This window comes from Indicator indicator, chromosome 1, assembly GCF_027791375.1.
Source record: "Indicator indicator isolate 239-I01 chromosome 1, UM_Iind_1.1, whole genome shotgun sequence".
Classification (NCBI taxonomy): Eukaryota; Metazoa; Chordata; class Aves; order Piciformes; family Indicatoridae; genus Indicator; species Indicator indicator.
In genome coordinates, this window is record NC_072010.1 from 24,368,375 (window position 1) to 24,393,641 (window position 25,267).

Consider the following 25,267-nt stretch of genomic DNA (forward strand, 5'->3'; position numbering starts at 1 on the left):
TACTTGGTTTAAGATACCAAATTAATGTAAAAGTGGTAATTCTGTCTCTTTTAAATACAAAGATATTCTTGTGTACTAAGTAACAAGCTCTGTGTGACACATTTTTTAATTGTATATAAGAACATAAATTAATTCCACTAAAACCTAGTTTAATTTAAATTCTATCAGTGATACAAAATTTACAATGTAGAAATCTATTCTGAGGAAAAAATTCCATTCAAATATAGAAGTCCCTCATATTGAACTCAGATATATTGGAAATCCTCTTTCAATACTTGGAAAAAATATCTTGTAACACAACTGTACACGTTTTGTGGCAGTGTTCTGATGTACTTTTTATTTGCAGGGTAGGCAGGGTCATCTGCTTCAAATTCAGCTGACTACATTTTTTCATTTGAAATACAATAGGTCAGCTGACAAATTCACCAATGTCTTCACCTTCATTATAGTACTCTCTTTTTTTATAATATCAAGTACTGCTAGAAGAGATCCAAACAGACCATCTAGGCTGTCCAAGGGAGGATGAACTAGTCTTGTGTTATTCCTGACAGATGTTGGCTAAACTGTTCTTCAAAACCTCTGGTGATGGAGTCTGTAGCCTCATTTAAGCAGTTCAGTCACAACATATGTCCATGTGGCTACATAGGAAAGTCATGGAGAAAGCGTCAGTACTGGGCTGCAGTACTGGGCTTGAGTTCCCATTCTGCTCAGTTTTCCTTCCTTAGCTCAATTTTTAGACTGTTCCAGATGGCTCCAAGACATCTCCAAGAAATCCAAGGTGGCTCTGGAGGTATCTCATTCACAGGAACAAGCTCCAGATGGCATTAGACAGGGTCCTCCAGACTACCCCAGCTTCTTTTGTTCTGCTATGCTCCCCTCATCCCCTACCTCGCTTTGCAAAGCAGCCTATGAGCCTAGTTGTAAAACCATGGCTCTGTCTGGAGCACAGCCCTCAGGTTATAGCAGGTGATTTGTGGTGAAAAAACATGCAGTGAGGATTCCTTGGGCCAGAGAAGCATTGCCTGAGACTCACTAGGCAAAATGCACATAGCCAGCCTCCTGGAAGTCTTCTGAAAGTAAGTGTGAGGCAGCTGAGGTACTTTAGGGCCACAAACAGTTCCTGTCTCTGTTTACTGGTATAGACACAGCCACTCTGTCCGTATATCTTGGCTGAAAAGCCTGCATGGCTGCATACAGAAAGCAATGTTATTATGTTAATACTATGTCTACCCAGGCTTATTTTCTTGGTTCTCAGGCAGTTCTGAACTGCGTTCACTACTCTGTGTTCCACAACAATTTCAATAGGGTGTCGTCATTGGTGACCTGTTTTACTAACCCCATCCACCAAGTCTTTGGTGCAGAAGCCACGCAGAGAATGGTGATCAGGAGGAAGCTGAATAGGTGGACAGAGGTGCTCAGCTTTGGCCAATATGGAAAAAAACAAAAATTAAGTCTCTTGGCAGGTGCTTCATGTTAAGTTTTATTTGAACAATTCTTAGTAATTCTAGTGAATGTTCTCTACCATTTTCACTCTTTGTTGCTTCACACCTCAATTCACTTGTGTGCCTTCCATCCCTATGAAGTCATTGATTTGAAAGTCACTTGTTTTGATACTGGGCAGAAATGGATTAATACACATTAGTGCAGTCACTTGCCTATGTATTTCTGCCTGTGCAGCACTGAAAACAACTTGGACTTGAAAGGCCTTTTCTGGAGACATACATATCCAGACTATCCTCAGGAAATTAATCTCCAGAATGCAGAGGTTTACAGTATGCTGTAAAAGCAAATTTAGCACATGGAAAAGTCAGTAGAGGAATATGAGAACAAGAGGCTGCAAAGTTAGTTCTTGTATCGCTCCTGATATGAAGAACTGGGCCATCTCCCAGCAAGCAGCACCACCAGTAAACCCAGGAATGACTGACTGTTTGGGTCATGTAGCTGTAGAGAGCACAGCAGGCTTCTGTGTCAGCAGGCAGGTATCCAGCACATCAGAAATAACGTCCTTGAACTGACATATGCTATGACTAGAAAGAGAATTACCAGCACAGCCAAGAACTGCAGGGGTAACCCAAAATGGACATTACAGGAGATCTACCATGTGGGCACTGGCACAGGGCTTGCCAGATGGCCTCTGATGGTATTGCAGGAGGTGGCTGTTTCTGTTAAATACTGTGTTACAATAAAACTGCATTTTTTAATACATGTGTTTCCTGGAAGCTTTAAAGTGTAAAGGGAGAAAAACAATACTCTGAATAGGACAAAATAAATGGCATGATGATTTGAATTAAACCTTTGGCTACAATGCTGCAGGTTGCCAGTTCTGAGTCAGAAACTCAGGGAAAGTATTGCTTCCTTTTCCCAAGCATCTGCTGCTTGGCATTGGCAGAGCCAGTGTGCTAGGTGAGATAAGCCTTTGATCTAAGTCAGAATTGCTGTTCTTAGGCTCTGAAGAGGAAAATTTGAGCTTTCTCTGAGCTTTTTGTGTTCTGGAAGCAAGTGTCTTAGAGTGCGTTAGCAGCTTTTTGACCTCACATTTTTTTGCTTAGTGGAGATGCAGGGTACAAAGAAACAAGTCAGCTTAGCCCTTCAGCAGAGAGCCCTTCAGCTTGTTGCATTCACATCTTTCAAGGCAAGACAGAAGACAGAAGGGGCAGCGTTCTAGATGATAATGAGATGCAGTGAACCAGTTAACAACAGTGTAGTCCTGTTCTGCAGGAGGAGTATGTTAACTGTGTGTACAACCACTGCAGTCAGTGCATCCAAGAGTGTACCAGATCAGTGTCTGCTAGGAGCTAGCTTGAATATGGGTGATCATGTAGCTGCAGCATTGCCAAGTTCAAGAATGGCTAATCACTAAAATACTTTCTTGGGGTCTGGATACATGTGCTGCACTTTCCAGTGCTTCCAGCAAACAAAGTAGGTGGTATGAAGATAACATGAATATCTCTGATACCTAAAGATAGAACGGATTTTGGCATAGCAACCTTGAATGTTAATTAATTTTTATGCAGTATTTCGTTGTTTTATTTCCACATGTTGAATGAAGACTAAGGTAGTTCTTAAGGTAGTTCAAGAACAGTTACAAAGACAAAAATGTCATATTTAGTTCTGTGTTGATACATAAGCATACTGTTATGGTGAAATATCCAAAAGCAATCGAATTCCTTCATGAAAAAACGCTTGGACTGGAATTTTTGAGTCCCGCTGCTATAGTTACATTTCTGAAGTTTGTCCTTTTTAATGTGTACACATATGCACACAACAAAATGGTTATTGTTGGGTTTTTTTGTTTAATTCCAAGAACAAGAAACGTCGAGAACGCCGAGATCTACTAAGGCTGCAGTTGCTGCGAATTTTTGAACTCCTTGCTGATGCTGGTGTTATAAGTGACAGGTAGAACTATCACTCATCATAAATACTGATCTTTAAGTGAAATAATTTTCAGTGTTTGCAACACTTTATGTCAGTATGTTCTTTGAAGAACTGTGTAATCTATCAGATGTGGAGAGTTTCTTATGCATTTCTTCAGAAAGCTCTGATGTAACTGCACTGTTATTCTGTATTAATGTACAACTCTCCTTTATATGCTAGTACAAATGGAGCCTTAGAAAGAGATACATTAGCCCTTGGAGCCTTGTTCCTAGAGTATGTTGATCTGACTCGCATGCTTCTGGAGGCTGAAAATGATAAAGAAGTTGAAATCCTTAAGGATATGAGAGCACATTTCAGTGCAATGATTGCCAACTTGATTCAGTGTGTTCCAGGTACGGTGCTAAGTTATCTCAACAGTATGGTGCTAAGTTATCTCAACATGCTACAAAATTGCACTTAATATACATATTGGAAAAGTAATTTTTTTTTCTGTCCTTTTTTCACTGCTTGTGAATTCTCATATAAAAAAATGTAAAGGAGAAAAATGTGTTTAAAAGTCTGTTAGGAGTCAAATGAAAACCAGTAAACTTTGGTGAAGTTTGTAATATTCATATATAAGAATCACCTCTTTGAAAGCCCAGTGAAGGAATTGTCTGTGACCTCGAGGGGCTCCACACCTCTTCGATATAAGGCATTATTTTTTTCTTCCCTTTGACTTTGTTGCCCAACTCTTCATAGGTTTACAGGCCTGGAAGAACATAGGTAGGTGCAGAAAATGTGCAGTATTGGGTAAAACCTACCTGAGATGTTGAGACTGTATCCCATATTACTTCTGCTGTATAGCGAAGATTTCTCCAATTGATTTTATGCTTTTTATTTATTACAAGATCACTTCAGAAATATAATATAGTTCCATTAGCAAATTACTATTGTTTTAAGTGTGCTTTAAAGACTTCTGTGTAATTACTGGAGGATAAGGTCTAGAGCTTACTCAGTCTATGTAAATCTGCTATCTCCAGATCATATATGACAGAACCCAGCAACACTGATGGCTAGAGAGGAATTCAAAAGAGTAAAGAGAATAAATACTGTACAAATACTTTCATCTAAGTTTCCCTGTGCAAATTGTGTCAACGTTTTACAGTTGCTTTCAGATATAAGATACATAAAAATTATATAGTAGTTAAACAAAACAAGGTAAAAAATGTCATCCCTGTTATTCTCATTTAAGACATGGCTGAATCGAGTAGTGTCAAGTTCTTAGCTGCTAACAAACAAAACACAGTATTTCTTTCTTTTATAACTCTCCTAAATGGTAGTGGTTAACAACAGAGAATTCCTCTAGTATTTACTTTACTGGGATTATTTGCAAAGGCCTTCCTCTTTGCACTCATTCTCATATTCTATAAGGCACATCACCAATGACTACGTTTTACAAATTTTCCACAGTAAAACAGCCATGCTATGAGAGAATACATTAATAACTGATGCATTTCAAGAATTCAGAGATGTATATTCTGCTAACAAGGCAGCTTTAAAATGTATCAGGCACAAAGTTTTTTTACTGTGTTAGAATATGACATACGTATTGCTTGGACTTGCATTTAAAGGATTAGAAAAAAACAAGTAAATATTTGCCAGTAAAGGAATGCAAGAGGCAGTGAAAAGTCTGACTGTTTCTTGCATGCTATTTCTAAAGTCAGATGTACATGTTTATATAACTGCCCATTAATTCAGAACTGAAGACTCTGAGAAATAAGATGCCTCAAATTCACTTCATTAGATATTTTAAGGGAACTTAGATACTTTGGTGTAATTGTATATTGAACCTTTAAGGAAAACTTCATTTTTGTGGAACTTTGAAATTAGTATCATCATCTGCCATATGAATGTGTGTTTAACAAAAACAAATCACAACTATTTCTCTTTCTTTTTACTTAGTTCACCACAGGAGATTTCTGTTCCCTCAGCAGAGCTTGAGGCATCACCTGTTCATCTTATTCAGCCAGTGGGCAGGACCTTTCAGTATTATGTTCACACCACTGGACCGTTACAGTGATAGAAATCATCAGATTACAAGATATCAGTATTGTGCATTAAAGGTATTAAAGTTTCAATGTCAAAATCAGTAATAGCAATTTTTTAGTCAAAGTACAAGTAATTGTGAGGTTCATTCCTTGTACTTGATGCAAGCTCATCTGGATACTTACAGTGGTATCATACAATAGAGCAGTGTGAGCTACTGAAGGTAATACATTTTTTGCTTTGTAGACACTTTTCAAGGCTAATTATTTCCAAAGCCAGAACACATTTTAAAATTTTACCTAGTTGTTCATTAACAGGTTGTCAGATTCAGTGAGAGGAACTTAGGCTCTGGGATGAAATACAGCACCAATACCGTATCACATGCACATCGCAGCACAGTCTTCCAGACTTGCCTGGAGACATGCCCAATAATAATAAAATACTTTTGTACTAAAATCAGTCGAAACTCCCCCGCATATTTAAGCTGTGAAAATAATATCTTATTTACATACATAAGCTGCATCACTTGGTATAAAACAATTCTGTTTTTTTCAGAAATATACTACTGAAACATCTGTATATTTTGCTTGTTTTAGTAGCTTCCTTTGTGAAGACTGGGTAAAATGAAAAATGTATTTTGAAGAATGAGGAAGCTAGGCTATAATATCCCTCCCAAAATGCTTGAACTGTGCATTATCCTGAATCCAGCAATATGTATAGCACCTTAATTACTGAAACCAGCTCTTAACATTTTCACCATAGTTCCCTCAAAATGAAAAAGTGGCAGTCGTCTTAGCCTGGATCTGGGCTCACGCCATGCTGAAACATTCATTCATATTACTTTTTTGTGTAACTGAAGTTTCATGTGTTTTTAGGCCATGTCAGCTGTGCTCTGCTGTGGACCTGTATTTGATAATGTTGGTCTTTCCCCTGATGGATATCTTTACAAATGGCTCGATAATATTCTGGCTTGTCAAGATTTACGTGTAAGTACTCATTGATGAACAATTTTAGTCTCTGTAATAGGCAGTTAGAGAGTTTGTGACTGTGTACATTCTATTTTGAGCAGGAAACAATAGCTTTATGCAAAGTTATAATACAAAAGTATAATCAATTTTAAATAATTTAATTACTATTCCTGAAAATATAATGTAGGTAAATGGTAAGGAAAAAATTATCTTATGGCTTAGTGCAACAGAGATCATCTGCTGATAAAGAAAGGTTAAAAATAACCAGAGGTCAAAAATACTTGTATTCCTATGTGTAGTACTTCCACCCACCTGCTTCATGTTTCTGTGGAATAAGAATGTAAAATCCCTTCCTGCTTGGTAATATAGATGCTATTGAAACAAATCTGGGTGAGCGAGTGGGTAAATCTCCCAAAGAAGTCAAGAGGATAAATGACTCAAGAGAGGAAAGAGGTTATTTTTTATATTTTTAAAGAACATGTAATAGATTATTCTTGCAATTTTCTCTTTCATTTCTGTGAAGATGGGATTTGTCTATGTAACTACCCAGTCATATTTCTGTATTTATAGCTGATTGGACTATAGCTGATTGGACTGTCTCTTTGATTGAGAAGTAGATTGGTGATTTACATCAAGTGGAGAGAGAGAACAATAATCTTTCCCTTTGTGATATCTTGCACTTTGACCTGCTCTTCTCCCTAAAAGTCTCATACCAGCACAGGTGACTGTGGATGATAAGAATCCAAAGAGGAAAACCTTAAGGTTTGTGGAGCAGCTAGAGGATACATGCTGTAGAAATGGTAATTGATTGGGAAAAACAGGATTGGACAAAATAGAAGAAAGAAGCAATAGCTACAGAAAAAAACCTTTTGTAAATTAGATAGGATTTTGAAATGTTGATAGAATTATGTAAAGACATGTCTAAGTGAAATGTAGAGTTGAAATTTTTATGCATTTGGGAAGGAAACAGAAATGCAAAATCTTTATAGCTGAGATTTGTTTTCCCTAAGCTGATTGCTGTAATTCATGGTTCTATGATTGTATTGAAGGGCTGTAACTAAACTGCATTGCCTGCAGAATGCCATTTCAGTTCTGATTTAGATGAGGAGCATCCTACCCAGCCCATTAATATTAAATACCTTTTTCAGTCTTTACAAGTAGTTACTGGCACATGGTGAAAGAATATTAATAGGCATTAGTGTTTGATGTTCCAATACAGTCCTTTACTGAAGGATCACAAAGTAATAGTCCAAGCCTTAGTTGTGATGTGTTTGCAGAAGTGGTAATACCAGGATTAAGTGATACAGGGTCTGTAGGGAGAGTTGTTAAGATTGCTTGATATAGTTGGATTAAACATACAAGTTTTTGTACCCTCAGGCTTGCAAAAGGTATGTTTCTTTGTCTACCTTGCTTCTCTGTTAGTTAAAAGAATAAATATGAAAGTGTGTCACTTTTTGAAACTCACATGAGGTAGGCAATACATATTTAACAATTTAGTTACCCAATTAACAGTTAACCAATACAAATGGAAGTTTCCCAAGAACATCTGTCAAGTACCCTAGATATTCTAGAGATGCTGCTTTTTTGCTGTGCTTAATTTTGGAAACCACCTTTGAAAAATTATTTCATTTATGTAGTCTTTGCACATATATATTTTTTTTCAAGCTGTGAGTTTTGAAAACTGAGTCACATTTCAACTCTGCTGTCCCTAAAATAACCTTACAGTAAATTTTCTGATCTCTTTATTTATCTTAATACTCCTACTCCCCCTTGTTTTTCCCATGTCATTCTAAGAATTGTAGAGAATGGAATGATCTCACCAATCATATTTTCTCATGCCTTTATATGCTCAGGTTCATCAGCTTGGCTGTGAAGTTGTAGTCCTGTTGCTAGAACTGAATCCCGATCAAATCAATCTCTTCAACTGGGCGATAGATCGATGTTATACTGGATCATACCAGCTTGCCTCTGGATGTTTCAAAGCCATTGCAACTGTGTGTGGAAGCAGGTATTAATTAATCTATTAATCTACACTTGCAAATGTAAAGAAAACTGGAGGTTCAGCTTATATTGTATAGAATTTTAAGTCACACTCTTACGTTATATTCTCTCAAACAATTCCTGGGGACCAGATTACTATATATCCATGATTCTGAAAACAAAACTACATGTTTGGTAGAAGATGCTCTTATTATATCTATTGCTGAAATCTCTGGCATTTTAGTGCTATTTTGCCCAGGAAGATACAAAATAACCACAACACTTTCATTTGAACATAGGTCATAGGTCTAGATTCAAAACATTTGGCATGGTTTTTCATTTACTTTATGAAAGAAAAAAAAATGTTTTAAATGTTACTACCTTGAAACCCACTATTTTCTTCTCTATCTAAATGGATTTAGTTTGTTTACCACGTCCTTTTCTGTAGACTGGTATCATCATTGCTATTTTGAAAAGCAAGCACAAGCTACTTCAAGACACAAAGACAAATACTGCTTTTGTGTTAGGCCTTCATAAAACCTTTCCTTTCCTTTTTTTGCATTTTTTCAAGAAAAAATTTATAGAGAAATTCAATGGTAATCAATTTTTATATAGAGATATACACACACACACATATATATAATTTGCATCTAATTACAATAAATCTGAACATTTTGCTCTTAAATGTGATTTGGCAAGAAGTCTGATCAGCATACCTCGCTAGAGAAATAGTTGGAATACAGCAAATCAAAACAAGTCAAGTATTTTAGAAACTGTCTGCAAAAACATTTGTTCTTAGAGGAACAACTAGGGTATAGACTGTATTGTACTGAGATTTTAAAAATATGATTGGAAATTTTTGTTAGCAAATTGAGTTGTTTTGAGTTTTTTGTTTGTTTGTTTCCATTGAAGGAACAAATAAACATACCACATTTTCAGCCAGTCTTTTTGCCTCGGGGTTGTGTTACCTATGCCACTGTGTGCTAAAAATTAATCTTTTCCATACCTACAGTAAAAATTGAGAGTATGATCTGCGTGATTTACTTTGAAGAGAAGGTCCAATTTCTATCAAGTTGGGGATTTTTATTAATATTTGAATGCTATGAACTGTTTTTCCTCTATCCTATGTATTGAAAGGTCACTGTTTAAACTACTTATAAAATTGAGCAGTAATGAATCTCATTACTGATGTCCCTCTTTCTACAAAGAAGCTACTTCTCTTAATTTCTTTGTTATTGTTAGTTTTTAAACTTATTTAAAGGATGAAGAGGTGTGTAGAGGGTGGATTATAGCTAGAATTTGGAATGTCCCATGCCACGCATCCAGGAGCACAGCAGCTCACATCTAAAATGAGAAACTGATAGTTCACTATTGATTCAGGTGCATTTTCAGAGCATCATGAAAAAGCAGAAAATTATGTAGTGAAAATCCAAATATTGTGACATGGGAATTGTTTTTCTAGCAGTATTCTCACTAAATTAACACTTCAATATGCTTACCCTTATAATTAACGTTGCCTGGACAGATAGTGGAATTTTTGAAACAATTCTTCATGTTTACTCTTTGAAAATAATTTTAACAGAATTGTCTGTTAATGTTCATGTCAGAGAGAATGTCTTTTCTGCAAAGGGATTGTATTCATTTCAGCTTGGCGTAAGAAGTACTTTAGCCATGGAAATTTTCATGCTACCCATCTTCTTTCAGGGGTGTTGGCCTGTTCTTTCAGCAGTTTGTGTTATAAATGAAAATGAATTGACAGTTAGAGACACAGGTATTGCATTTCTCACTGTGGGTAACTCAGTGCATTCCTAAGCATTAGTCCAAGGTAATTATAAATAATCCTTTCTTTCTTCCTGTTCACCAGATGGCCCTTTGATCAAGCAGCATGTGTTCATAAGAGCTCCCTTTCCCATATTCTGGTGGTAGAACAGAGAAAAGAAAGATGACATTCTCTTTAGTCCACACTACAGAGTAAATCAGAGTGACTATAATCTGCATTCCTCACCAACATTCACAAAAATGTACTGTTTATTCTTCTAGGAATTATCCTTTTGATATAGTGACGCTTTTAAACTTAGTGCTGTTCAAGGCATCTGACACCAACAGAGAGATTTATGAAATTTCCATGCAACTTATGCAGGCATGTATCAGCTACTTTTTTTGTCCTCCTATCTCTGGGGTGGGGTTTTGTTTCTGTGAACTTTTTATAAAGTACTGTTTATTTTCTTTTTAGTTTTGTTTTTAAAATAAATAATTAGTTTTCTCTTGGCTATAAATACTTATGGGAATATTTATGTAAAAATGAACGGGAAAATATTAGTTAATGGTGTCTTTCAAATTCAGAAAGTATACTCTGAAACATGTAGATTGTTCTCTGATATCTGAACTTGAAGTGCTACATTTCCTGAATTAATGAATTTTTATTGTCTCATTACTTTCTTTTTTTTTTTGTCTCTTACAGATCCTTGAATCAAAGCTTTTTGTGTATTCAAAAAAGGTGGCTGAGCAAAGACCAGGCAGTATCTTGTATGGTACACATGGTCCACTGCCACCTCTTTACAGTGTTTCACTTACCCTTCTCTCATACGAACTAGCAAGGATGTATCCTGAACTTACCCTTCCACTTTTTTCAGGTACCTGTATCAATTTGACATATTATCTACTTTACATTTTTGTACAAATGGTAGATTGTTAAGTGAACAGCAATTCTGTTTATAAATTTAGCTTGACCTGGTTTTATTCTTGTTCAGGTCAAATCATATTTAGGAATGCAATATATATTTCCTGGAAGTACTTTTATGAAGTACAAAACTGCTATTTAAAAACCCCCTTGTGGGACTCGTGTCATCTTAGTGAAACTTTGAAATTACAAGGGCCTTGAATAAGTTAAGGTTACATTGGCAAGTTGTGCTATAATGGTTTCTCTTGTTGAACATAGTGATTCTTCTTATATGTACATTTATGTACTTGCTAATTGTGAGGGTAAAATGCTTTGTTTTATATAAGCATGACTTTAACGTTGGAAAGATTGTGCCCAGTTTTACCAAATATTAAAGTCACTCTGAGGAAGTGAGGTCTACCTTCTGTTATTTGCTGCAGGTCTTAGTATGATTTTCATTTGATCAGAAATAAATTTTGTCAGGATTACTGAGAAAAATGTTAAAGAATCAGATCTGCAGGGGCACCATTCAGAATACTCTCACTGAGGCCATTCCTGGGAACAATGATGTTTTGAGACGTATCTGTCTGTTTTAATCCATCTAATGTGTTGCTGTAGTTTTTAATAGCAGAATGCAATGTCTGTAATCATGGGAATACTTACTGGCTCTTAAAATCCCTTTTTGTTGTTTTTACTCAGTCTGTAGGGGCTGGAGGAAGGGTAAAGGAGCAATACATCATCCATTTTTCAGTACCTAAGATACCATGAGTTATAAATAACTGGTTTAGGGAAATTGTAATGGCTCAGATATCTTAAGAAAAGTAAATGTGGTTCATTATTACTGTCACGATCTACTCACATTGCTGTAGTGGCTGTGTTATTTAAAAGAACTCAGTCCAAATCTTAGCTCCTTTCTATACATCTGTAATCATAGTGAGAGAGAGCAGTGTTTGCCTTGAAGACTTTTTTAAATCAGGCAGTGAGGAAAGAAAGGGAATGTTAACTCTACTGATTTTACAGAATAGTTTGGGTAAAGAGACCTAATGTGTTTCACCTTGGCAGGAAGCCTGCCACTTATTTCTTATCCCAGACTTTCCAGATCCCTTCCCTTACAGTGCCAGTTCTTTTTTTTATAAACTCTATAAAGTGCTGTATGCAAGCACTCCCGGACTGGCAGCAAACTATGAATTTTATAGGCCTCCTTACAGGAAATAAGACTCCTAATATGTACAAGGTGGTTTTTGTGAACTCAGTATAGGAAGTGTCTTAGGATTTAAAATACCTCTTAGAAATGTGGAGGCTGATGGGGCACTTGTAATTCTGCAGAACACTTTTATGTGTTTATTGTCATTCTCCAAAAGCTCTTGAAGTTCTAGAATAACCACCAGTAACTGAATTACCCTTTCTCCTCTTTATTAACATCTGTTTCACTTAATATATAGTACGGCACAGTAACAAGGGGTGACTTTCTGCTCTTAAGCCCATACTATGTTAGTTATTTTAGACTGAAGACCTGACCAATTGCTTGCCGTTATTGAACATTAAATCAATGTTTCTTTTCAGGAAGTCCAAATACATGCTTTTGTATGCTTTTGGCTTGCAAGGTAAAAACCATCAGGTGGTCTAACACAGATCAGAAATCTGATTTAAACCATGTATTTAAGGTTTCCTTCATAAAATAACATATTGTCCTTTTCAACTTTTACTGTTTTAGAGGTAAGCCAACGATTTCCAACGACACATCCAAATGGAAGACAGATCATGCTTACCTATCTGTTACCGTGGCTTCATAATATTGAACTTGTTGACAACAGACTGCTCCTCCCTGGTTCAAGCCCTACAACTCCAGAAGATGAACTGAAAGACAAGGATGGGGAAGTAGCAGTCACAACTGGACTAAAAGGCAATGGCTGGGGCTCTCCTGAGGCCACCTCACTGGTTCTTAATAATCTCATGTATATGACAGCTAAGGTAAGAATACAAATCAAACAAACAAAAAAAAACCCTGTAAAACGATTTCTGTAGTACTCAAACTTACATTTCTTAAGAAAAGGTTACTTAGGTTTCTTCCCTCTGATACGAGAAATTTTGCCCTGGAATGGTCTATATTAGTAAGACACAACCTTATTTTTGAAGAGTTTCTTACTTTTAAGGGCAATGCTAAAGCTGTTCTCTTTAGAAACATGAACAAATTGTTAATGTCTAAGGCAGCAGGTGAAAGTTTGCTTGGCAGTCAGAATGAGCACCTGCAATATTCTTTGAGAGAGAAGAAAGGAAAAAATGAGTATAAATTTCTAAGGTGCTAGTTAAAGCATTTGGTTGTAAAAGGGAAGGTGTTTTACATCCCAGGTCCTGATATAGGACTAGGGATTCCTTTTTTTTTCCAACTATTTTTTCATGTAAACTGCCTAAGCAGCTGGTGGACAGAAGGTACTGGGAATCCATCTTTTCCTTCTCTTTGCTGAGTTGCAGGCTTGTATACTAGTGTGCTGTGCCTGCTCTGGCACTGTTTTTGCCAGATTCAGTACATATCCCTAAACTGCTTAATACGTGAAGTCCAGGAAATAATGCCTGCTTACCTATGTGACATGGGACAGAGTGGTTTGCTTTTCCTAACCTGCTCAGGGTTAATTCTCCCTAAAGAAGAATATCTGTATCCATGCTACATAGCAGTTGATTCTGGATTTGCCTCATGTTAAGGCCCTGTAAGTAAAGCGTAATTATTGTGTCATAATGATTTGTCATATGAGCATGTCTTAAGTAATGTGGAGGCTCTGCTTCAACCCACCAGAATATTTTTTTGATTCTGTTGCATATCTGGGGCATGTTACTGGCTTGTGAATTATCTGACTGTATGGAGTCCTTACAGTATTGTTAGAGGAATTTTATGGCTTGAAAATGGATGTGATGCAGTCTTACCTTTACTGCCTATCAGCAGCAGTCCTTGCAGTTAGTTGCTTCCAAAGCCATGCAAATTTTTTGTTCCAGAGTAAACAAGAATTCTTTCTTCAAATCATATTGAGTGGCCTAGCTTTGAAGCTGTATGTGTAATAAGGGGACTGGCACCTGGAAGTGCCATTGTAGACAACAGTAAATGTAGATGCCAATGACAGTATAGATGTAGCTAGTATGCATTAAATAATTTTCAGTAGAGTGGCATGACCTAGAGGTTGTCACTCCTCTCCTAGCAGAATGTCACTCTGTGCAGTGGTTAAAACAGTTTTCCCAAAGTGGGAGTCGGAGATTTTACATAGGAAGCAGAACAAGCCTCAAATATGGACTCTTACATCCTGGATGTATGCACTAGCCATTTAACTGACTGGACAAAAGAGAATCATTCCTAATGTCATGTCTTGCAAGTGAGGGCAGAAGCTGCTCATTTCCAATGTGAAAGCAAAGGGATGTCTAATGCTTAATTCTGCTAGGATTTACTCAGGAGAGAGATGCCAAATTGTTCACTACTGTGAAGGCTGAAGCACGGAGTACAGACATGCAGAAACATGACTTGAACAATTGTAAACTGCTTGATTTTAGGATCACTTTTTAAATTTATATTCCTGAAAGACTTTGTGTGTGTGGGTGTGATTTAAGTCCTCATGTGGATCTAAACCTAGATACTTTTAAATAGAATTTATGCTCTGAAGTCTGTCAGGTAGCTTTTGAAAATACGTTTGTCACTTTTTACAATATTTTACTGTTGATTTTTCATGAGAAAATGCTGTAAAAGAGCACGCCTTAGTTTGGAGGTCTACGTATTTCAAGTAATGTATGGTTATGCTCCTTTGCAGTATGGAGATGAAATTCCTGGACCGGAGATGGAAAATGTCTGGAATGCTTTGGCCAACAATGAAAAATGGAGTAACAACCTTAGGATAACACTGCAGTTTCTCATTAGTTTGTGTGGCGTTAGCAGTGATACCATCCTTTTACCCTACGTAAGTGTTTGCACTTTATTTGTACAGGTTTTAATGAAGAAAACAGCTGTCACCTGCAGAAAATGAATGGTGCAAAAAGAAGTACCAACATATTCTATAGCATACTGTACAAAATTAAATCATGGGGAAAAAAGAGCCAAGAAATTTAAATTTGAGAAACCAATTGAGTAGTGGGCATCTTGGTCTCCATCGGTAGAGCACACCTCATTTCAAGCAAGAGGTGGGCTTCTCTCAAGCAAAGGGCAACTTTGTATGTCTGTGTAAGAGGCCAGTGGCAGGGGCTGCCCATAAATTTCCAGAATTAATAAGAATTCATGTCAAAATTGTGTACAAATATGCAAATAATTTATATATTTAACATTTTATTTCTAAAAGACAGAATGCTTGTTCAGAAGTTCAGTAACTTCCATGAAAATGAAGTGAAAATACTAAATGCTTATATTTTTTTTCAGTAATCAATTAGTTTACAAAACGATGAGTTCAGTTTTAAAAGTCCTCTAAACAGATGTTATGAGTGGGACATAAGATGCTATGATCTTACTTGTTTGTTTTAAAGATTTAGGTGATCCTTCAGTGTGTAGTTTTAAGAAAAAAAGTGCTACATGCTCTTCTCTTTCAGCAGACTAAGGCTTTCTGTGGGACATCTCAAGAGACACAAGACAGCTAACCTTTATAAGCTCCTTACCATAGAAACTTTTGCTTTTGCAAGGCTGTCATTAATTACATAACTGTTCCAGCAATGCGCAAGTCAAGCTGTACAGGATACTGTTATTATTGAAGTTAAAATAAAATCAGGGCTGTGTGAGAAAAGCAAGATAGTCCTATTCCCATGTTTCCTATTGCTCAGTTGCTGGGTGAAACAGAATCCAAATTTAGTAAAATTTCCAGTACAATTACAGTATGCAGTTTTATTAGTTAGTCTTTTGCTATTGATTTCTCTGAAATAAGTTTGAAATTCCTGTTAATATGATTAAACTTATCTAAAACGCCTCATAAGCATACTCCATTTCCAGCTGCTGAAATAATACTTTGCTTAAGGCTTTTATGATGATTGCTATGCATAACAGAATATAGAAAATACAGAAGACTGTAAAAATGTTCATGATGTTGTTATTGTACCATAGAGATCCTATTGGTATCATTTCATTTGTAGGATTACTGTTCTGTATTCTCAAATCATGGAATCACGGAATGCTAGGGGCTGGAAGGGGGGACCTCAAGAGATCATCTAGTCCAACTCCCCTGCCAGAGCAGGATCACTTATAGCACATCACACAGGAACTCATCCAGGCAGGTCCTAAACATCTCCAGGGAGGGAGACTTCACAACCCCCCTGGGCAGCCTCTTCATTGTTCTGTAACCCTCATAGTGAAGTAATTCTTCCTATTGTTCCCATGGAATTTCCTGTGCCTCAACTTCCACCCATTGCCCCTTGTCCTGTCATTGGGCATCGCCGAGAAGAGCCTGGCCCAATCCTCTTGGCACTCACCCTTCACATATTTATAAACGTTGATGAGGTCACCCCTCAGTCTCCTCTTCTCCAAACTAAAGAGCCCCAGCTCCCTCAGTCTCTCCTCATAAGGAAGATGTTCCACTCCCTTAATCATTTTCATGGCTCTGTGCTGGACTCTTTCAAGCAGTTCCTTGAGATCCTTCTTGAACTGAGAGGCCCAGAACTGGACACAATATTCCAGATGTGGCCTCACCAGGGCAGAGTAGAGAGGGAAGAGAACCTCTTTCAATCTACTGACTACAACCTACTAATACAACCCAGGATACCATTGGCCTTCTTGTCCACAAGAGCACATTGCTGGCTCATAGTCAACCTTCCATCTACTAGGACCCCCAGGTCCTTTTCCCCTTCACTGCTCTCCATATACATGCAAAGTCAGTGTTGCCTCGCTAATCTGTTTGAAAGAACAAGATTAAAATTTGTGTAAGAAAAAGACAAAGGCGTTGATCCTGGCTATCTTGAGAGTGATATGGTCTTTCCATTAGTTATGACAAAGTAACAGAGGCTCTCCATTCAGTGTCGACCATGCGTTGAGCAGGATGTAAATGAGAGACCTCTTAGGTTCTTTCCAACCTGACAGATCCTACAACCTATGACAGAACTGAAATAGGCCCAAAGGTGGTCTCCATCAGGAGGAGCTATGTTGGCAGAAAACAAGTGGAAATCACAGACATAAGAGGAAAAATGACGCCTGTTGTATTCCTGACAGCTTACAAAAGGAATAAGGGCAGTTTTCTTAGAGAAAGGAATAGTCCTGTGCTGAGTATATCTCACTTTAAATCTGTAGCTTGATTGGAAATGTGTGATAACTCTGTTGCCTCTTTCCCAGGAACCCCTCATATACCTTGTCCCCCAGTCCAGATACTCGCCAGCCCAGAGCTTTCAACACATTCTTTTTCCAAAACTGTTGCCATCCCACAGCTCAGAGCAGCCTACCTCAAAGCCCCTTTCTACTCATAGCAGTTCTTTAGATTCTTTCCTAACCCCTTTGCCTCAAAGCCTTGGCTCTCACAGCCCTATCCTTCTCCAGGACAATAAAGTCCTCTTACTCCACAAAAGAGAGCAGTCTGTTTTAGCATCTCCAACTTAATCTGCTCAGCATCTCCTATTTCGACAGTGGGACTTTTCTGCTCTCCCTCCCAGACTTCCAGTGGCTGTTAACAAGACAATCACATCTTCATTAAGGGCAGCAGCTGACAAGGTTCCTGTGTTTTCTGCCACTCTATTAGTCTTTGGATTCTGGTTCTTGGATTGTGCAAAATCTGGAAAAGTTTTCAGCTTGTGTAGGAAGCTTGACTGTGCTTATGAGTCACCCCTTAACTGAGAGCTTTGACTGGAGCAGGAAAATACACTGCTCAAGGTTTTGATAATGCGCTGGAATTTACAATTAAGAAATTGTGCCTCACTGTGCAAACTATGCAAGACTACTGATACCATAAACATGTACCTTCCATTGTCTTGTAGATAACATATACAGGTTAGCAAATAAATATAATCTTAGCATCAGCACTCTTCCAGCTCACCTGGGCTCAAAAGACCACAAAGTTGCAAGATTGCCAGTTTACCCATCTCATTTTGGAGCCCTCTGTGCCCCAGGGCAGTCACCAGCTGCTTCCTGCCTTCAGCCATCTGTCCTGACTATGTGGGTCCAAGCCAAAAAAGCATGCCTGACTTACTTTTGTGTGTGTGTGTGTGTGTGTGTGTGAGATCATCTAAATTCATTGATGTTCTAAATTCGTTCTTTATATTTTCCTAGTGCTCCAGTTCATATTGTCCTTTCTTTCTTCAAAGTTTTTAGAGCATTTCCAGTTCAGAAACCTTTTCAGCAAGACCTTAGTGTAGGGAATGTGACTCCTTTTGGGGTGAAAGAAGCTGGAAGTGGCACTGTGAGCCCAACTGGAAATAAGCTGAGTTTGTATTTGGAAAGTCCCTGAAAGATTTTTGGCACAGTAAGAGACTTTAAATATGTGCATTTTCTCTACTTTAAGCAAAAGAAAAGGAAAGGGAAAAAGAACAAAAAAACTGGAAGGAAAGAGAGTCAGGAAGTTATTTTAATGGAATTATTTAGGAGTATAAGAACAGCAACACTTGGTGAAGTCAACAGGCAGTTCAGTCCAGTGTATTAACTCCACTGTTAATATAGGTTTAGGAACATCTTTTAAAACAAGAAGGCAAGCACAGAGGGATCGGATCCTTCCTTGGTTCCAGCAGTTTACAAATCAAATATTTCTGAGCCAGAGAGGGAGTCTCTACTTTTACTAGCCAACAGGGGTGTCTTCCCTCAAGAATTCAGTCTAATTTGATCTCAGTATCTCAACAGTCCTCATTGCTGTGGTGCATACAATAAAGTTTGAGGTCTTCTTAAAATATTTGTAGAAATTCCCAGAATGTCTATGAATGATATGCTCAGATTTTTGAAATCAGAATGCTTGAAGTCTGTATACATAATTGCTTTTCCTTTCTTTCATGTGCTACTGCTTTGACTGCAGATAGACATAGCTACTTAGAGCCTGGTCTATTCTTTGTGGCTACAGCTCCCATATCTGGAAATACAGGCATGAAGTTTTTGGTGGATCTGTGCTTTCCAGATGAGAAGTTTGTTCTGTTCAAGAGTGAGATTAATTTTCAGTGAAAATCACATACCCAGAATATAAACCCTGAGCGTCATCCTAAGTTAATGCTGATATCCTTAAGTGATAGGGTGCAAAATTAGATGGTGCTTGTATACGTATATGATAAAGTTATACACCTAAATGGCTCATTTTGATAAGCAAAAACTTTGGGGTAATTAGATCACAGATTCTCTCTGCTGGGAAAATAATCATGACATTAAAGTAAGCTGTTTGACTTCTGTATAACCAAGAGGGGTGCAGTTGTGTGGTTGTGGCATCTGTCTAGGACTAATGTTTCCATTCCAGATCTTTTCAATACTGCAGTGTAACGTGTGCTGGAAATTGACTTTGGACAGAGATGAATAAGTGTTATTTTCTTCTCCTAGATCAAAAAAGTTGCAATATATCTGTGTCGCAACAACACGATTCAGACAATGGAAGAGCTCCTTTTTGAGCTGCAGCAAACCGACCCAGTGAACCCAATAGTCCAACACTGCGATAATCCTCCGTTTTACCGTTTTGCTGCCAGTAACAAAGCCTCAGCTGCAGCTTCTGGTATGATCTATTTTTCAGTTATGCTCTCCTGCACTTTTCAGTTTTCATCTTAGAAAAAAAACCCAACTGTTGCTTTTGCACCCACTCAGATTTGTGTATATATAAAGTGCAAGTTTCAGGGGTTTGTTGCACATGTAAATTGCAGTTCTTTTTAATTCTTTACGTTGTGCGTGGTTTGTAAACATATGCTTAATTCTCTCAACTATTTTAATAGGATATTAACAGTGTTTGGTGCTGTTCAGAACTCAAATGATACTAGTAGTTTCTCACAAGAAGTCATCGTCAGTGCACATGCACCAAAGCAGAAAACTGAGAGCAGGTAGTGACAGGACTAGGGGGAACGGAACAAAGCTGGAAGTGGGTAGATTCAGACTGGACGTGAGGAAGAAGTTCTTCCCCATGAGAGTGGTGAGAGCCTGGAATGGGTTGTCCAGAGAGGTGGTTGAGGCCCCATCCCTGGAGGTGTTTAAGGCCAGGCTGGATGAGGCTCTGGCCAGCCTGATGTAGTGTGAGGTGTCCCTGCCCATGGCAGGGGGGTTGGAACTAGATGATCCTTGTGGTCCCTTCCAACCCTGACTGATTTTATGACTCTATGATTCTACGAACTATGTGGCAATTCAGTTTTCAAAGGCCAAATGCTATTGCCAAGATGTATTAATAAAATATACTTAAGGGACACCAACCTCTTATTTAACCTTGTCAATGTTCTGCCAAATTCTTGAAAAACAGCTTATGCTACCTGACAATGAGCTTAGATGAAGGAGTAGCAGAGCATCGTTGTGTTAATGTACCCCTCAAAGCATTTAAACTTTACACTATTCAACCATGTCAACAGGTCTTGGTTTATAAAGGTAACAAGATCTTGGTTTATAGAGGTAGCAGTGTTCATTCATATGAGCAAGTACTTGCAGGATGATCACTTTGTGGCAGCTAAAAAAAATTTTTTTTAAGTTACAGACTTCTATTGCTTTGCAAATATTATCTTCTGCATGTAATGCTTGTTCTTATCATCATCTCAAATACAGGAACCACCTCCAGCAGTAACACTGTTGTAGCTGGGCAAGATAGTTTTCCTGATGTAGAGGAGAACAGAATGGTGAAAGAGACTGATGAGAGGTTTGTGATTTGTTTTTTGTTTGCGGGTTGTTTTTTTCCAAAATGTATGATTTCCAACACTAAGGGTGAGATGTTGAGCAAAGGTCCACACTGTTTTGTGAGGAACTCTGATGCTCAGACTGGTCCTAAATGGTGTTATCCCAGCAAATTAAATAATCCTAAAACAGGTGGAGAGAGTTGGGGCTATTCAGTCTGAAGAAGAGAAGGCTCCAAAGAAACCTTGTTGTGGCTTTCCAGTATCTTAAGGGGGCCTACAAGAAAGCTGGTGATGGACTTTTTACAGTGTCGGATAGTGATAGGACTAGGGGGGAATGCAGCAAAAATAGAAATGGGTAGATTCAGAGTGGATGTTAGGAAAAAATTCTTCACCATGAGGGTGGTGAGACACTGGAACAGGGTGCCCAGGGAGCAATGAAAATATGGCATTCAATACTAAGATTTCAAATTGACAGTAAAGAGGATTTGATTCAAAATGGCATTTTTCAGCATGTGCACTAGAAAGGTACTTGAAATAAAAGTATCTTTCCTTCTTAACATAAATGTTTATGGCTACATAGTTAGATTATTATTATTGTGGCCATATAGTTAGATTATTATTATTGTGGCCATATAAATTAGATTATTGTTTATTTGACTTGCAGGTAAGTTGAGCAAACTTCATCTCCTGCTGTACTTTTAATTGTGTTTTGGGGGCTTCTTCCCTTATCTAAATTTTAAATGTGACTCCAAAAACATTTTTGCCATTCAAATCTAAATACATGATAAAATACATGATAAAATCAATAGGAAGATTACATGTTAAAAATGAAAGGAAGATTACAAAGAACTGATATTGGTATTCTGATTCATGATAAAAGAGTCTTCATAAAACAAATCCACAATCATTTGCCTGATTTTATTCCTGGCTTTTATGTTGTCAAAGACACTAAAAGCTGTAAGCAGCTGCACTTCAAAACCAAGGTGTCAGTTTTGGTATGACTCTTTAATATTGACTATGTGTCAAGACATCTTAAATAATATTTACAGAAGGTAATAGATTGTAAACAAACTGTTCTCATCAATAGGGGCATTTTTTAAAAAAATACAAAGCTAAGGAGAAGATATCTGGGTTTATGTTGACAGAACATGATTTAAAATGCTCTACTCTCAAATAACCTACATGGCCTGTATTGTCCATTTGCTTCATACAGGGTAGAATTATCTCTGCATGTTTCTTCATATTTTTTCCCCTCAACTTTATTCTTCTCTTCTCTCTCTTCTTTTTTTTAAATGCCAGAATAATATGTCAGTACTTCTCAGTTTGTAGACATTTATTAAGGGAATTTATTCAAGTATGGGAGAATCAGATACTGGAAGGACAAAAACATAGCAGAATTATGATGGCTTCTAATGCCTTTTTGTCACCTCCACAGTGAAATTATTTGTGTCCTTATGAGACAGACATGCTTTGGTATGTCAATGTATAATTCAATACCAGTATTATGTTTGCACCTTAGTACAAAATTGAATTGAATGTTGCATAGAGAACTTTCAGTCTTGTTTTTTAACGATAAAGTTGTTTAGACGTGGTTATTTGTAATTAATTTCCTAGCTTTGCAGAAACAACGATGTTTTGACATTGTCACTAGTGTGTGAGCCTCCAGCATGGCTCCTCCCACTCCACTTCAGGCCTGATTGCACTGACAGCACAAGGAGGTGGAGGAAGCCAAAGATTACCAGTAAAAGCTAGCTTATTGTGGATCTATGGCAGATTTGAGGATAGCTGTGAACGATTTGTTGTAGCTCTAATATCCCTTAACTCCTCTGCTAGATCTGCTCTGGCAGTTGCTGGATTATCTTATTGAAGGAATCACCAAGCTTTTTCTGCTTGATACCTGTGTGGCTTGACTTTAGACTATTCAGTCAGTTACTGCTGTAGCAGGTTGGTAGAATGTTACCTGTGCACATGGGCTGTGACAGAACACTAGTGTGAACACTTTATGTCTTAGTTCAGCCTTAGCACAGTTTCTTGCTTCAAGAAAATTGTGTTTGTAGCATAAGAGTTTTCCCTCTGCTGAATTTTAAAAGCTTGTGACATGGAAACAGAACTTCTCAGAAACTGGCTGCCAAAATCTTACTTTGTGGAAAGAAACAGCATTACCTTCACGTTGGTGTCTACTCCCATATAAAAGTGCATGTTTAAGGAAATGCATTTTTGGTAGAGTAAGCATATAGCCTAGGTGTTTAATGTCAGTCTGTGTTTTTAATGAAGATTTTTCTTTTATTGGAAGGTTCAGTAATGTAATCAGAGCACACACTCGACTAGAATCCAGGTACAGTAACAGCTCTGGAGGATCTTACGATGATGACAAAAGTAAGTTCTATTATTCAATATGATGAAATTTCAGGTGTTTTGGTGTGAGAGGAGAGCTATCTTATGACTGCTGAAGGCTCTCTAAGTTCTGTATAAACAGTAATGTAGTATCACTGTATGGGGGTGTCCCTATTTTACCTTCATACTTCATTTAATTAATTATCTTTGTTTAACTTGGGCTCAGTCAAATCTGTTTAAAGGCCAGAGGACTTCACAGAAGTCAGCAGTGGAGAATCCTCCAGACAGCCAACACCTTGAACCTTTCATATATGGCAAGGTGGAAGACTTCCAAGTGCAATACAGCCAAGTATTTCCCTCCAAGTAAAGTGCTGTTATATGAGCATGAAGAAGAGATTCAGGAGTTTCCAAAAATGAGGTCTTGCCTCCTTTTTAGTTTTTCTCTGCTGTCTGCAACCAGTTCCTGGCTGCCACTGTGCATAGTTGTATTAGAGAAGATAGTATTAGAGGAGATAGCAAGATACGGCTCCTGAGCACACTTTTTCTTTATGTGTTTCTGCTAAATGGACTATAAATGGACACTTAACACTCAGCAGAGGTTGCAAAGAAACCCAAGATCATTGTCACCTGTTGAATGACTGTAAATTTTAGGAGCTGTATGGTTTGACTTCATTTCTGGAGCGAATTGTAAGGAAGCCAATCTACAGATTTCAGTTAGACCCTAACCAAATGTAAAAAGGCAAGACCTTTACATTGACTTTCATCTCTGGCTTAATAAAGCCAGGTTAAATAATACAGAGCCCATAATATCTTATCTTGGTGCTACGGACACCATTTTGAGACAGTATTTTGCCATAAGAAGTAAAGATTTTGTATATTCTTTAAGTAATTTTTTTTGCAACACTTTATTGCTAAAACTGTCAAATACAATATGAAAGGATAATTTAATGTATATCAACAACCACATTTCATAATTATGATATAAAATATTTACAAAATACTGTGTACATACTGTTGTATTCAAATACACAAAAAAGTGTGCAGCAAACACAATGGGGTTTAGTATACTTCTCTTGTTTTTCTTATGGCTCTCTAGCTACTAAAAGTTCTTCAGCAAATGTTAATTGGAGCACCAGTGCTAATCTGATCTGCATGAACAAACTTTGGAAACAGAACAATGCTTTTATTATCAGAACATTCTTTACAAGTAGCTGGTTTAAACAAGAGCTTAGAGTAATAAAAGGTTAAAGAATGCTGACATTTTCTTTGCTTTTTTGGAATGTCTCCTCAAGCTGATGCCCAAATGGTTTTTCCTGCCTGTACCTGCAAGCCTTATAGTACTTGTGAATATTTATGCAAGGTTTGCTTCTCATAGGGGTTCTTTCTATAAATGTACGAATAACTACATATAAAATAAAATGCATTTTACTTATCTACTGACATTTATATAGAACTCTATAAAGAAAGAGTAATTTTTATACCATTTGTCATTCCGTAAAATAAATAATGCAACCTCCATTAAGAAAGTGCAACTTAGTCCCTCTGGCAGGCAGCCCAGGTGGCAAAGTTGTTGTTGCTATGTCTTCTCTCTTCTCTCCAGTCTACCTTGAGCATATGTGTATTGGTGGGTATATAAACAGGAAACACAATTCTACAGGATAGAAACTCTGTTAGGCAAAGATTGTATGTCAAGCTGCAAAGTGCTGCTTTTTTTGTCTCAGTTTGCACATAAACCTGTCAAAATGAGTGAGGATTCAGGTCTTACTCTGGACCTCAAGAAGCAGTTAGATGTGAAACATTCAAACTGGTGGTAATAAATAGTGTCTCTGCAGTGCTTTTCATGTGAAAAGCATCTGGCAAACATTTGTCTGGTTAATCTTTAGAAGATGAATACATGAAAATGCTATACTTTGCTGCATTATTAGATCAGTTTATTCTTCTTTATCTGTAACTAATAAATCATCCTGCACAGGGTGAGAGAAGTAAGTAGAGGTCTAAATCAAAAAGATCTAATGTGCTCCCTTGAAGACAAACACTGAAGAATGGAAATGATAAATTGGCATTTTAGTAGTATTTGAAGAAGCAGCTACTGCTTTGTAGGGCTCCTGAAGATGTTTTGTCAAAATGAAGAAGAGATATATACATTAGAAAAATATGTTTGTAGACATCAAAAGTTTTGTTTCCTGTCACAAAGCCAACAAGCATCAGATGCCTGCTG

The 25,267-nt window shown here is 37.4% G+C and overlaps 1 protein-coding gene across 2 annotated transcripts in view; it reads left to right on the forward strand.

The window, feature by feature from the left end:
• Positions 1–25,267, forward strand: part of FRY (FRY microtubule binding protein) — a 169,718-nt gene that overhangs the window by 90,198 nt on the left and 54,253 nt on the right. For both annotated transcript variants that reach the window (XM_054388340.1, XM_054388332.1), the window contains exons 25-36: positions 3,305–3,396; positions 3,595–3,767; positions 5,317–5,477; positions 6,276–6,386; positions 8,222–8,376; positions 10,389–10,488; positions 10,810–10,981; positions 12,722–12,978; positions 14,796–14,942; positions 19,454–19,622; positions 20,648–20,738; positions 23,009–23,091. In XM_054388340.1, coding sequence (XP_054244315.1) covers positions 3,305–3,396; positions 3,595–3,767; positions 5,317–5,477; positions 6,276–6,386; positions 8,222–8,376; positions 10,389–10,488; positions 10,810–10,981; positions 12,722–12,978; positions 14,796–14,942; positions 19,454–19,622; positions 20,648–20,738; positions 23,009–23,091 — 1,711 coding nt within the window. The remainder of the gene's footprint in view (positions 1–3,304; positions 3,397–3,594; positions 3,768–5,316; positions 5,478–6,275; positions 6,387–8,221; positions 8,377–10,388; positions 10,489–10,809; positions 10,982–12,721; positions 12,979–14,795; positions 14,943–19,453; positions 19,623–20,647; positions 20,739–23,008; positions 23,092–25,267) is intronic.